This window comes from Aquarana catesbeiana, linkage group LG02 (genome assembly GCF_042186555.1).
Source record: "Aquarana catesbeiana isolate 2022-GZ linkage group LG02, ASM4218655v1, whole genome shotgun sequence".
Taxonomy (NCBI): Eukaryota; Metazoa; Chordata; class Amphibia; order Anura; family Ranidae; genus Aquarana; species Aquarana catesbeiana.
Genome location: NC_133325.1, coordinates 329,380,601 through 329,394,378, shown reverse-complemented (window position 1 = coordinate 329,394,378; position 13,778 = coordinate 329,380,601). Strand labels below are relative to the sequence as shown.

General features: G+C 44.3%; 1 protein-coding gene across 3 annotated transcripts in view; it reads left to right on the top strand.

Annotated features, from left to right (window-relative positions):
* The window catches only part of DMD (dystrophin), a 3,507,873-nt gene that overhangs the window by 3,286,892 nt on the left and 207,203 nt on the right, over nucleotides 1-13,778 (top strand). For all 3 annotated transcript variants that reach the window (XM_073614841.1, XM_073614839.1, XM_073614840.1), the window contains one exon: nucleotides 1,881-2,038. In XM_073614841.1, the coding sequence (XP_073470942.1) occupies nucleotides 1,881-2,038 (158 nt within the window). The remainder of the gene's footprint in view (nucleotides 1-1,880; nucleotides 2,039-13,778) is intronic.

Here is a 13,778-nt window from a genome sequence, read left to right as displayed (position 1 = left end):
TTTTGTATGAATAAGTAGGAAATCACATAGAATATGTATATACTTCTAGAAGTTTTAAGCAGTCTGTGACTTGCCTCACCGCTTAAAGAAGTGATGGTCATTAACGTTACTTTGTGTGCATTATATTGTTTTCATCGCTCCAAAGCAGTGCTGTACAAATTAAACAGAGACACTGAACATGTTTTAGCAAGGGAAACAAGGAAAGAAAGCAGTGACTTCCATTGCTGAGCTTTGTTTAATCTGGTATGTGCTTGCACTTGAAATGGTTTCGCTAAGCTATGCAGGAAGAAAAAATACATATGATGGCAAAAAAATACTGTTAAAGTTTAATGTCAATACAACTTGACTGACCGTATCATCTGGTCCTTTACAGCCCATTCACACCAGGCTTGTCTGCTATGGTGTGTTAAATGCATATGCATTGCCATGCATTGTGCCGCGTGTTATTGTGCGATATATTGGGACAGCCCATTTATTTGAATGAGCTGCCCATCGCAGCACAGTGAATGTCTATTGAAAAGTGCATTGTGATGCCATTTGAAATAAATGCCAACCCTTTGCACCAATATATGTAACGTGCATTACCATAATGCAGTAGTGTGAATGAGCCCTTAAAGCCTAATTGCAGTCAATTTTTTATTATTTTTTCATTTGGAGAAAGTGGTGGAGAATAACATTTTTTTTTTTCTTGTCTGTGTCCCTATTGGTTGATTAGGTTATGGTATACCCTACTGCCTGCTCGTGTGACAACCATACAAAAAAATGTTAGGGTGAAAAGAACGGACCTCAGTAAAAACATTGTCAAAAGTTCTAACCCTTACTACAGGAATCGGAATGGAAGCACACAGATTTTTGCACAGTAAAACTGTATTAAAAACTCTAACTGTAGGAACACACAAGTGTCGGCAGGATAGGGCACTTTGTAAGTAGCCACCATGCTTTAAGGAGTGCAACTGACACAATAGCAAGTGGTACTGGTTGTCGGGGCAGTGCATTTTTCGGGGCAGGTCCCTCTGTCTTAAGCGTGTGATTTTCTATCCCCTCCCCGAGCAACTAAAATGTGTTTTTGTCTGTGTCCCTGTAAAAGAGGTTTCCCATTGGTACCTCTTTTTCGACAGAAAGTGAGGGAAAATCTCCCCAACTGAGACAGACCACAATGAAAACCTGGTGGTCCCCTCTAACTCTTTCCTGCTCAATCCAAAACAGGAGGTATTGTCTGGAATTGGGTTTTAATGGTATTTTAATTTACCTTTACATGTCTTCAGGCATAAAATACTCAAACTCTGATACAGCAGACTCCCTGTTTGGATTTGTGGGCAAGTCATTGTTATATAAGCTAGATTCCAGAAATCCATCAACTTTGTTAAAAGTGCAGTTAAGTTATGAGTTAAGTCCAACGCAGCCGCATTGACTCTACACTTCAAGTCAATATTGTAATACTCCGTAAAAGATACAGATGGGACTAAAGCGTCCTTTTATAAAAAGAATAAAAAAATTTAAAGGGTATTTTTAAAGTACACTAAACTTGGTCAGTGACCAGTGTGTGTAGAATTACATAGGAGTTTTCCTCTGCCTCACTTCTACCATTTACACCAGACTAAGACGGACAAAATTAATAAATCCAAAAGAGGGTTCTTATGCCTTATAGGAAGGGGTAGCTAGAGGGAGGAGGCTTAATCCTTGTAATTGATTGGTTCTGTATATGGAGTCCAGTTATAGTCTTTTAAAATATTTAAACATGCTGCTTCACATTTTGGAACATATTGAACGTTCAAATTATCTAGCTTATAGAATAAATTGCCTTTTTTCCATTACATTGTTTGTGTTGAAATAAGTATATTAAATTCCATCATTTGGGCTTGACATACTTTGTTTTTCAGACCTGTTTAAGCAAGTGGCAAGCTCTACTGGATTTTGTGACCAGCGGAGACTGGGCCTCCTCCTCCATGATGCCATCCAGATACCGCGGCAGCTGGGTGAAGTGGCTTCCTTTGGTGGAAGTAACATAGAACCCAGTGTTAGGAGCTGTTTTCAGTATGTAAGTAATTTTTAGTCTTATTACATTTGGTGAATGTTTGTAAGGATACAAATATGGGAGCTGCAGTTAACCTAATCTGGGATTCACCAACAAGCAGAGTTCAGACCTTTTAGGGTCAGTGACCCATTTATTGAAGAAAGTATCAAGGTGAGCCTGCACCTTTTAAAAAATAAGTCAGAAATGATAGGTCCCATATGTTTTCCTCACATTTTCTTTCATTTATATAGTAAATTGATTATAAAAAGTAAATAATTTACTTTTTATGTCTGTGCATTGCTCATAGAATTGCACATCATGGGTCACTAGTTTTTCTTGTCAAAGCATTCTGCATTTTTTTTTTAATTTATTTTTACTTTATAGCAAACGAAGCTTGAGAACAGCAGGGTTCCAGCAAATGTAAGCTTCTTAAAGATAACAAGGATTTAAAGATTTGTTTGTGATGAAAAAGGGATATCTATAGAGCAGAGCTGTGTTGATTAAGAGTGTATATTCAGTTTTTGTCTAAGTAAGTTTAGTAATTACTTGCGTGAAAAAAGAAAATGGAAATAGTGCAATGCATAATAAAAAAAAAAGTGCTTGAACACAAGAAATGCTATTAAGGCCTATGTAAAGGCATAGGGGTTGTCATTAAGCACATACGCCATTGTTGTGCTGTGGACTCATGATTGGCCAAAATGGCTAAGCCATCCGTTGTCTCCCACATGCATGGGATGCTTCCCACATGACCTTCTTTTATGTGACTTGAATTTTAGTAAATTTATTGTGCGCCTTTAAGACTGACGCCTTTTAAAACCACCATGTGGGAGGGGATATGAACATGAATACTAAACTGAACAAGTTGTGCTTTTTCATGGTGGTCGTTGGTTCTTTTACATGCCATCTCATGTCCATAGCTAGCCTTATGCCTAGGACACGATGAGAAAATCATATGAAAAATAAGGCTTTCGGTGCAATCGTCTGACAATCTGAAATGATCCAAAGGGACAAGCACAAACATTTTTCTCGTACAATAACAGAAAAAAAGATTTTCATTTAATTGGTGCAGTATTCGTCCATAAAAAGTCGAGTGAACAAGACTATGCATGCTCAGAATCTAAAGAATACATTACAGTACAATGCAAGACATCATCACAGGAAGTTATATTCTGTCTTATGAGAATGTTCCCAACCCTAGCAACCTATTTGTTTTGGATATAGGACTAGCATGCAAAAAAAGAGGGTGATCATTCATCTGATTTTCTCATCGTGTGTACGAGGCATTACTCCTGCTTTGACACTGTTAACACGTGTTTTTTTTCTCGAATCGTCTTCCAGGGCAGCATCCGAGAGATAGGCTCCTCCTCCCTAAAACAGGAAACACATTAGTCCACCATTATAAATTTCACAGTCTTACCTGTGTGCCTCAGTTGTTTGTTTCCTCCGGACCCACAGGAGCTGCAAGAAACGTTTGTTATTTTTAAACTTGTCTCTGTGCTATCTGCAGGAGACCTCCTGCCAGCATCCCATAAAGCCCGGCGGGCCTTGGGAGGGCGAGCAGGAGCAGCAATTCTGAGCAAAAAAACAGGTTACTCTGCCAGAGATTTCACCCCTACGGAGGGGTCTGCAATCATCCCCTCAGCTGACACAAATGCACCGGCATTTTTTTCCTCTATTCTACGCTGAGGGACATGCTGTTAAATCACTCCTTGTATTCAGAGGGATACTACAGCGGCATAGAGTGATATGGGTAAATAATCCGGTCACTTACCGCCCGCCTGCCCGTGCGACTGCCTGCTCGGTTGCCTCTCGCTCCACCGCGACCCACGGCGCTCCACCGCAATCTGCGGTAGCGCTTGCCTCCTCAAGGAGGGCCGGCGGGGTGTACCAAGATGGCGGCACCACCTCCGGTCACATGGTGCCAGGCGTCGGCCATTTTCCCTGAGTCCAAGAGATTCCCAGGGGAAATTACAGAGCGGCATATGGGTAACATCACTTCCGGGCGTCGGCAATTTAAAAAAAAAAAAAAAAACACACACAGCAGGTGTCCCCCTCCCTAATGAAATTCAAGAAGGAGGTTATCAGCACAGTGTTATGAGCAGGTGTGTCCACCAACCTGCTCAGGATCAGCTGGGAGCGGGGCGGGAGCTCAAGCAGGAAGCAGTATTAAAAAAGCCTCCTTTCAGAGGCTCTGGGTAGCTGACCATGTCGGACGCTTCTCCACCCTGCCCTGCAGATCCTGCAAGCCAGGACGGCTTCAAGGTAAGCCAGAATACTCCAGGGTCACTTCTGTCTGATACCTTACTGCAAAGTCTACGCACAAAGCGCAGTCTTCAGCCTCACTTCCTCACGGGGCCTCTCTATGCTTGATTTCAGGCAAGAACCCCAGAGGAGAAGAAAACGAAAAGCGGCAAAACATGTGCATCGTGCAGCCATCGGTTTTCTCCAGAATGAAAAAAAACCATTATGCCAAAAATGCATAGATAAGATGGTGGCCAAAGAGTCGCAAGGTTACTTAAAAGATCTGCTCACCTCTTTCAAAAAAGAGATTAAAAGCACCATGGCGCCTCTACGCTCAGCAATTATGAAATTGGAAGCGCCAGCAAAAACCGATAAAACCAGTACCCCATCTACCAGTGGGACAAGCACCCCCTCAGACAATTGGGAACTGACAAAAAGGCAGGAACAGGAGGAGGACTCGGAGGAATCCGAACAATCCGAATCAGAGGACGGACTCTGCTCAGAATCAGAGGAGGAATATCCGGACTCAGAAGGCAATTTATTTCCTTCAGAGGACACAGATAGCCTGCTAAAGGCCATAGCCGACACACTGGGCATTAAAGAGACAAAAGCCGCAGAGCTCACACTACACGACAAGATATACAAGGGGCTACAACCCAGAAAGCCTAGAACATTTCCGGTACACCAGACGCTCAAAGATATTGTCAAAAAGGAATGGGCAGACCCGGAGAAGAAACTCTTCATACCGGCAGCGGTCAAATGCAGATATCCGTTTGCAGAAGCAGATACCAAAACCTGGGCTAAATGCCCCAAGGTAGATGCGTCTTTGGCAAAAGTTACAAACAAATCAGATTTGGCTTTTGACGATGCAGGTACCTTAACCAACCCAATGGACAAGAAAATAGAAGCACTTCTAAAGAGAGCCTGGGAAGCAGGAGCAGCGAACCTAAACCCAGCTATAGCTTCCATTTGCACAGCCCGCACCTTACTGATATGGTTAACCCAGCTGCAGGAAGTTCTGGAGAATGACACTCCTAGGGAAGAATTAATAAAAACCATCCCTACATTGACCAGAGCAGCAGCATTCCTAGCAGATGCTTTAGCCGAAATGGTCAGAATCTCATCAAGAACCACAGCACTACTAAATTCAGCCCGTAGAGCTCTGTGGCTGAAATCTTGGGAAGGCGACATCGCTTCTAAAAACAGGTTGTGTGATATTCCATTCACTGGAGACCTACTGTTCGGGTCTGAACTTGAAACAGTACTGGACAGAACGGCAGCAAAGACTAAAGGGTTTCCCAAAACCAAAAAGAAACAAGGCAAGGCGCCCTTTCGGCAGTTCAAAAAATTTAACAAACCAGGGGCCAGGTACAGCGGGAAGAAGCGTTGGGGACAACAAAATAAGAAAGGCAATGAGGAATTCATCCTCAAGCCACCTACCCCAAAAAACAAAAAGCAATGACTACCATCAGGTAGGGGGCAGGCTCGCAGCCTTTTCACACCAATGGAAGGAAGTAACAAAAAACAAATTCATCGTACGCACGATAATGGATGGCTATGCGATAGAGTACTCCAACCGCCCCCCAGCCAAGTATACTGTAACCACGCTACCAAAAGAGGAAGAGCGAGCAAAGGCATTTTTGGAATCACTAGAGAATCTCCTGGATCAAAATGTGATTCGCCATGTACCTCAAGGAGAGGAGCAAAGAGGGTTTTATTCACATATTTTCGCAAGAAAAAAACCGTCAGGCAAACTGAGGCTCATATTGAACCTCAAACCTCTCAACAGAAGCATAAAATACAAAAGATTCAGAATGGAGTCTATTTATTCGGTCAGAAACATCCTTCCTCGGGAGTCGTTCATGGCAACAATAGACCTGCAAGATGCCTACCTACATGTACCCATAAAAGAAGAGCATCAAAGATTCCTGAGATTTGCAGTACAAGGGTCAGCTACCACTCTGCATCTGCAATATACAGCTCTCCCTTTCGGCATTTCTTCAGCACCCAGAATCTTTTTAAAGATTATGGCAGAAGCACTAAAGGGCCTAAGACAGCAAGGTATTGGCATCATACCATACCTAGACGATCTACTCTTCTTTGCCGACTCAGCAGAGACCCTAGAGATCAACCTGCGCACAAGTATATCCTACCTACAGGGCCTGGGGTGGATAGTAAATGCAGAGAAATCGCAGATGACCCCAAGCCAGAGATTGGTGTACCTGGGGTATGTATTGGACTCCAAACTAATGAAGATCTTCCTAACAGAGGAAAAAAGCAGGAAGTTAACGCAGGCGGTAACCTATCTAACAGAGACCAACGCCATCACAATCAGACAAGGAATGACAGTTCTAGGTCTAATGACGGCGTCAATACCAGCCATCACATGGGCTCAAATTCATATGAGACCACTACAAAACTACATCCTGTCACTGTGGGATGGAAACCACTCGTCCCTAGACATATCCATTCCTGTCCCGGACACAGTCAAACAAACAAGCCAATGGTGGCTCCATCCACTTCGATACATCGAGGGGCGCAAATGAACCCAATCCTTTCCTGTCAGGATCACCACCGACGCCAGTGCCCTAGGCCGGGGAGCACATATGGAGGATTGTTTCGCACAGGGAAAATGGAGACGGTCCCAAGCTTCCTCAAACTGGAGAGAGCTAAAAGCTGTGAAAGAGGCATTAAAAGAATTCAAACCAGCAATACAGGGGAGAGACGTAAGGATACACAACGGTGGCATACCTAAACAGGCAGGGAGGGACAAAGTCCCAAAGCTTGATGAGGTTGACGGAAAGAATCCTACTATGGGGAGAACTAAACATAAGCTCTATATCGGGAATCCACCTGAAAGGAACGGACAATGCGCTGGTGGATTTTCTGAGCAGGAAGACCGTAAAACACACGGAGTGGTCACTGGACCAATCGGTTTTCACACAAATCACTCAAATGTGGGGGATACCCGAGGTAGATTTGTTCGCCTCCAAAGCAAACACAAAATCACCAACATTCTTCTCTCTAGATCCCACAGATGGGAACAGCGGAATAGATGCTTTCAGTCAAAATTGGAGATGGAAACTGTGTTATGCATTCCCTCCAATTGTGCTAATACCAAGAGTGATTCAAAAAATATCAGAGAGGACTACAGTGATACTGATAGCACCACACTGGCCCCAAAGGGCATGGTTCAGCCATTTACAGAACCTCAGCATCCAACGCCATCTAACATTGCCGGACCAGCCAGATCTTTTATCTCAGGGCCCAGTCAACCATCCGAACCACAGAATCCTGAAACTCTTGGCCTGGTTACTGAAAGGTTGAGACTCCAGGGCAAGGGACTGTCAGACAGGGTGGTCAATACCATCTTAGACAGCAGGAAACCTGTAACTAGATCCATCTATGAAAAAGTGAGGAAAAAGTTTGTCTCCTGGAACAAAGATAATCCAATTTCCAGCAGGGGGATAATCCCAACGATTCTGGAATTCCTGCAAGATGGGGCAGATAAAAATATCTCCCTGGGCACACTAAAGGTACAAGTGGCAGCACTGTCATCATTCATGGACACCCGACTTGCAGAAGACCCGCTGATTAAACGATTCCTGATGTCACTCGAGAGCCAGACCAGTTAAAATAAATAGAACACCTACCTGGGACATGTCCACGGTACTTAGAGGGTTTCTCTCTCCTCCGTTCGAACCGATAGAAAACAGCTCAGACAAAAACCTCACTCTAAAAACGGCACTTCTTGTGGCCTTAGTATCAGCCAGAAGAGTGAGCGAAATTCAAGCTCTGTCTATGATGGAACCATACTGTCTTATACATATAGACAAAACTCTCTCGCCAGACCCAGCCTTCCTAACCAAGGTCTCTTCAATGTTCCACAGAACACAAAGCATCATCATTCCCTCATTACCAAATAGTATGGATAGCAAAAAAAGAGACACTTACAACAAGCTAGACGTAAGAAACACACTCGTGGCATGCCTCGAAAGAACAAAGGACTGGCGAAAAACAACTTCTCTTTTTTTGTCCTATATGCGGGGGGTCAACAAGGGCAAGCAAGCTTCCAAAAATACCATCAGCAGATGGATAAGAATGGCCATACAGACGACTTACGAGGCACAAAATCTCATCCCTCCTGACGGGATCAGAGCACACACAACCAGAGCCTGGGCAACTTCGGTTGCAGAGAAAGCAGGGGCAACTCCGGAGCAAATCTGCAGGGCAGCGACATGGTCGAGCTTCAGTACCTTCGCAAGGCACTATCGTATAGACCAGCTGTCCGACCAAGACCAGGCATTTGGTCGCAAGGTGCTCCAGTCTCTGTCCCCACCCTAGTAAGTATTGCTTGATACATCCTCTTGGATGCTGCCCTGGAAGACGATTCGAGAAAATAGAGTTGGGTACCTGGTAACTCTTTTTCTAAGAAGTCTTCCAGGGCAGCACTAGTTCCCACCCTTGGAAGTTAAAATACGGGATACAAAAGGGGGGGAGCTTTTTACGCTAACTGTGATTTCCTTCGGTACTTTATTACAACTGAGGCACACAAGTAAGACTGTGAAATTTATAATGGTGGACTAATGTGTTTCCTGTTTTAGGGAGGAGGAGCCTATCTCTCGGATGCTGCCCTGGAAGACTTCTTAGAAAAAGAGTTACCAGGTACCTAACTCTATTTTTTTTTTTTTTTGTTGAAGTCAGATTGTAATGGTGCATGTTTAAAACTATTCAAGTGACACTAAATAATATCTGTATTCTCCAAATATATTCCATACACATCCCCTATATACCTAATGGCCCTATAATCTATTTTTCATGTACCGTATTTATTGGCGTATAACACGCACTTTTTTCCCCTTTAAAATCAGGGGAAAATCGTGGGTGCGTGTTATACGCCGATCCCCGCTAATTGTGAGCTATCTGCGGCGATCGCCGCCGACATTCACATAGCGAGTATTTTTAAATATGGCGCCGCGGAGTTAGGAGGGACTCGGCGGAGCTGAACGAGCGCCGCCGAAATCAGAACCGAGATGCACATAGTTGAGTGTATTCGGCTCTTTCCGGCGCCGCTCACAGTCACGCCCAGTCCCGCCATTGGACCTGTGTTATGTCCATCATAGGGCGGGACTGGGCGGGACTGGGCGGGACTGTGAGCGGCGCCGGAAAGAGCCGAATACACTCGACTATGTGTATCTCGGCGGCGTTCGTTCAGTTCCGCCGGCGCCGAGTCCCTCCGAACTCCGCGGTGCCATATTTAAAACTACATGCAGCTATGTGAATGGCGGCGGCGGCGGTAGGCATGGACACTGGGGGCAAGGCTGCACTGACCACTGGGGCAAAGCTGCACTGACAAGGCTGCACTGGGGCAAGGCTGCACTGACAAGGCTGCACTGGGGCAAAGCTGCACTGACAAGACTGCACTGGGGCAAAGCTGCACTGACAAGGCTGCACTGGGGCAAAGCTGCACTGACAAGGCTGCAATGGACACTGGGTCAAGGCTGCACTGACACTGAAAAGGCTGCAATGACACTAACAAGGCTGCAGATGAACACTGATGAGGCTGCATTGATGGGCATTTTAATGTAAGTTTCTTTTCCTTAAACTTCCCTCCTAAAAGTTTTTTAGGTAACTGTTTCTTACTTTGTTTTTCTGCCTCCATGTAACATCCTCAATGAACTCCCCCCCCCACTTCCATTTCTTTGGAATGTGCACTGCTTTATGCACACGACAAATCCCAAAGTGCACTTTGGGAGCAAGCAATAGTGTGGCTATGTTCCCCACAGTGGGACCATAGAGAAGAAATTAGCCACCCTCCTAACAGGAAGTCGAATCGCAGCAGCAGCAAAAATAAAAAAAGAATAGGCGTTTGGAGATTTGAAGGAAGCTGAAGGCAACTGAAGGCAATTGACATTTTTGAGTTAAAGTAGAACTATAGGCAAACCCTATATTTCATTTTGGTTAGAGCAAGGGAGGGATATAACCCCTGTCAGATTTTTTTTTTTTCCTCTATCTGTGTCCCGTTGCAAAGATTTCCCTTAATGTCTTGTCCCATAGCCAAACAGGAAGTGAGAGGAAATCTCTGCAAATTAAAGGAATTCCTTGGGGACCCCCAGGTCATCAAAACGAGTGTCCCCATTGGAAGAATTCCCCTCTATTACTCCTCTGAACCCAAAATTTAATATTTTATTTTACTTTCACTTTCAAAGATATTGGTAAACAAGATTAATGGAGAAGGTGAATCTCCTTAATAGGGACGCTGCACTAAAAACTGAGAGTTATTCTTATCCCTCTCTGCTTTATCCAAAACTGAAAAAAAAGTTTTGTCTTTAGTTATACTTTAAGAATACATGAATAGATATTTTTCTTTTTAAACTAAAACTGATATTAATGTCACTTTAACACTGATGTGAACTTCCCCTATTGCTGTCATATATTCAGAGTATAAGCGTCTAGTCTACTCTCCTTAAAGAATACAACTGGGCCTTTAACTTTGCACCTAATCATTTTGGCATATGGTTTTGAGTGAAGGCAAGTTCAGTTTATGCCCTTTTTTATCATACACCAATCAGCCATAACTTGACCACCCACCTATAATCGAGTAGGTCCCCGTTTTGCTGCCAAAACAGCCCTGACCCGCCGAAGGAATGGATGCCACTAGACCTATGCTTTGGTACTTGGCAACAAGCCGTCAGTAGCAGATCCTTTAATTCCTGTAAGTTCGGAGGTGGGGCTGGATTAGACTTGTTTTTCCAGCACATCCCACAGATGCTTGATTGGATTGAGATCTGGAGAGCTTAAACCACAAGTCAACGCCTCAAACTTGTTGTGTGCCTCAAACCATTCTTGAACTAATTTTGTTGTGTGGCAGGTTGCTTCATCTTGCCAAAAGTGGCCGCTGCCATCAGAAAATGCAGTTTCCATGAAGGGGTCACTTGGGCAGTGACAATGGTTTAGGTAGCTGTACATGTTAAGTAACATCCACATGAATGGCAGGATCCAAGGTTTCCAAGCAGAACATTGCCCAAAGCATCACACTGGGTCAGCCAGCTTGTTGCCTTCCTATACTGCATCCTGGTGTCATCTCTTCCCCAGGTAAACAACCCACACGCACCCTGCCATCCACATGTGTAAAAGAAACTGTTTCAACAGACCAGGCCATTGCTCCATGGTCCAGTTCTGATGCTCACCTTCACACACACACATGGGTCAGCATGGTACACCCTGACCAGTCTGTGTCTGTGCAGTCCCATACACAACAAACTGTGATGCTCATTTTCTCTTTCAACACCTCAACTTCAGGAACAACATGTTTACTTGCTGCCTAATATACCCCACTGACTTTCAGATGCCATTGTAACAAGATAATCAATGTTGACTTAACCACTTCAACCCCGGAAGGATTTGCCCCCTTATTGACCAGGCCATTTGTTTGCGATGCGGCACTGCGTAGCTTTAACTGACAATTGCGCGGTCCTGCAACGTTCTACCCAAACAAAATTGACGTCCCGTACCCCCCCCACCCCCCCACAAATAGAGCTTTCTTTTGATGATATCTGATCACCTCGGTTTTTATTTTTTGCACTATAAACAAATATTTTTTTTTCTTTTTGCTATAATGCATATCCAAAAAGAAAAATAGTAAAAAAAAAAAACACATTTTTTTCATCAGTTCAGGCTGTTATGTATTCTTCTACATGTTTTTGGTACAAAAAAACGTAATAGGCGTATATTGATTGGTTTGCGCAAAAGTTAAAGCATCTACAAAATAGGGGATAGATTTATGGCATATTTATTTTATTTTTTTTACTAGTAATGGCGGCGATCTGTTATTATTATTTTTTTTTTTTTTTTTTTTGCGGGACTGGGACATTGCGGCGGATGGATCACACTTTTGACACTTTTTTGGGACAATTGACATTTATACAGCGATCAGAGCTGAAAGTAGCTACTGATTACTGTGTAAATGTCACTGGCAGGGAAGGGTTTACACTAGGGGACGATCAAGGGGTTAAATGTGTTCCCTCATGTATGTTCTAACTGTAGGGGGGGATGGGCTTACTCGAACATGACAGAGATCACTGTTCCCAATCACTGGGAACAGTAGATCCCTGTTATGTCACCTGTCAGAACGGGGAATCGCCTTGTTTACCAAGGAAGTTCCCCATTCTGCCTCTGTAATAGGCGATCGCATGCACGAATCTGCCCGCTATCGTGCCTGCGGCTGATCGGCAAGTGGTTAAAGTGGTATTAAACTTAAAAGCAAACATTTTTGATATTGCAGCTTAGCATTTCTTATGGTGATGGCTGCATTGATTTTCTTTTTTAGGCTTGCTTTCTTCTATTTTCATCTGGTGATCCAGCCAGTAAGTCTGCTTTTTTTTCAAAAGAAAAAGCTTTCCAGCAGTATGTATATTACAGAGATGAGATAAACCACTTAACTTTGACAAGAGTGCTTACAATGATTAGCTTTTATTCATTTACTTTATGTAACACATTTTATCCCAAAAGAAAAAAAAAAGCACATGCACTAAAGGCTACTCACATGCACCATAGCCTTTATCTGGACGCACAAAGATTTGTGGCATATGCGAATACTCCACGCCGATTCGCCTGGACCGCACGCGTGCGTGCGTAAGAATGCGCAGAACGTTCCGGCACACGGCCAGTAGTGTATGCCAACCATGCGGTGCTTCCAGAAGGCAGCTGTGGGACACAGAGCAGGCTCTGAACCAGGCACTTGCAGAGGTTCATTTCTCCTTACCCGGGTCACGTGAGTCACCAGGTGTTGCTTGGTAGGCTAAAGATGCTTAGCAGGATTGCTGCTTAAGGGCTTGGTGATCCCTATTAAAGGGTCGCCCTTCTGAGGTGTGTTAATATTACACCCAGGTACTCCCTTTTTGTGGCTAGTAAATGTTTTCAAAAAAGAGGAGCAGAACTAACACTACAGGGAAGGGCACACCGATGTCAGTAGTTCCTGATGAACCTAGTCATATCCCCTGAGGGACCAGAGGCTTCCAGGCAATCTGAGCCCCTGCGCCTCTCTGGGATTGTGCCTACAGTCAATGCTGCTGTTTCACCCTTTATCACTAAGGATGAACTGTCCTCAGCCCTAGCCGGGTTAGAGCACAGGATTGCTGGCATGATTGCCTCCATCCCGCAGGGTGGCAAGAAGCGTGACAGATCCCCCTCCCAGAGCCTCCTAGTCTGGAGCAGGAATTGGTTGAGGACAGGGAAGCGCTTAAAGCTAAGGATTCTGTGGATGGCCTGGCAGATGAGTCTGCTTACGAGGAATCTGGACAAGAAGATATTCAGATGGTGTCTGCCTCTCAATCACAGAGGCTTTTGATTCTGACTCTTACCGAAATGGTTCTTTCTGCCTTTAAGTTGCCTCTTGCAGAGGTTACTGAGCCTCCCTGGTCCTCTTGGGGATCCCTGAGGCCTCTTCAGGCCACAGAGGCTTTGCCCTTACACCCCCTGTTGATCATGCCAGCCGTAGATGCATCAGTCTTGACTTGTCTGG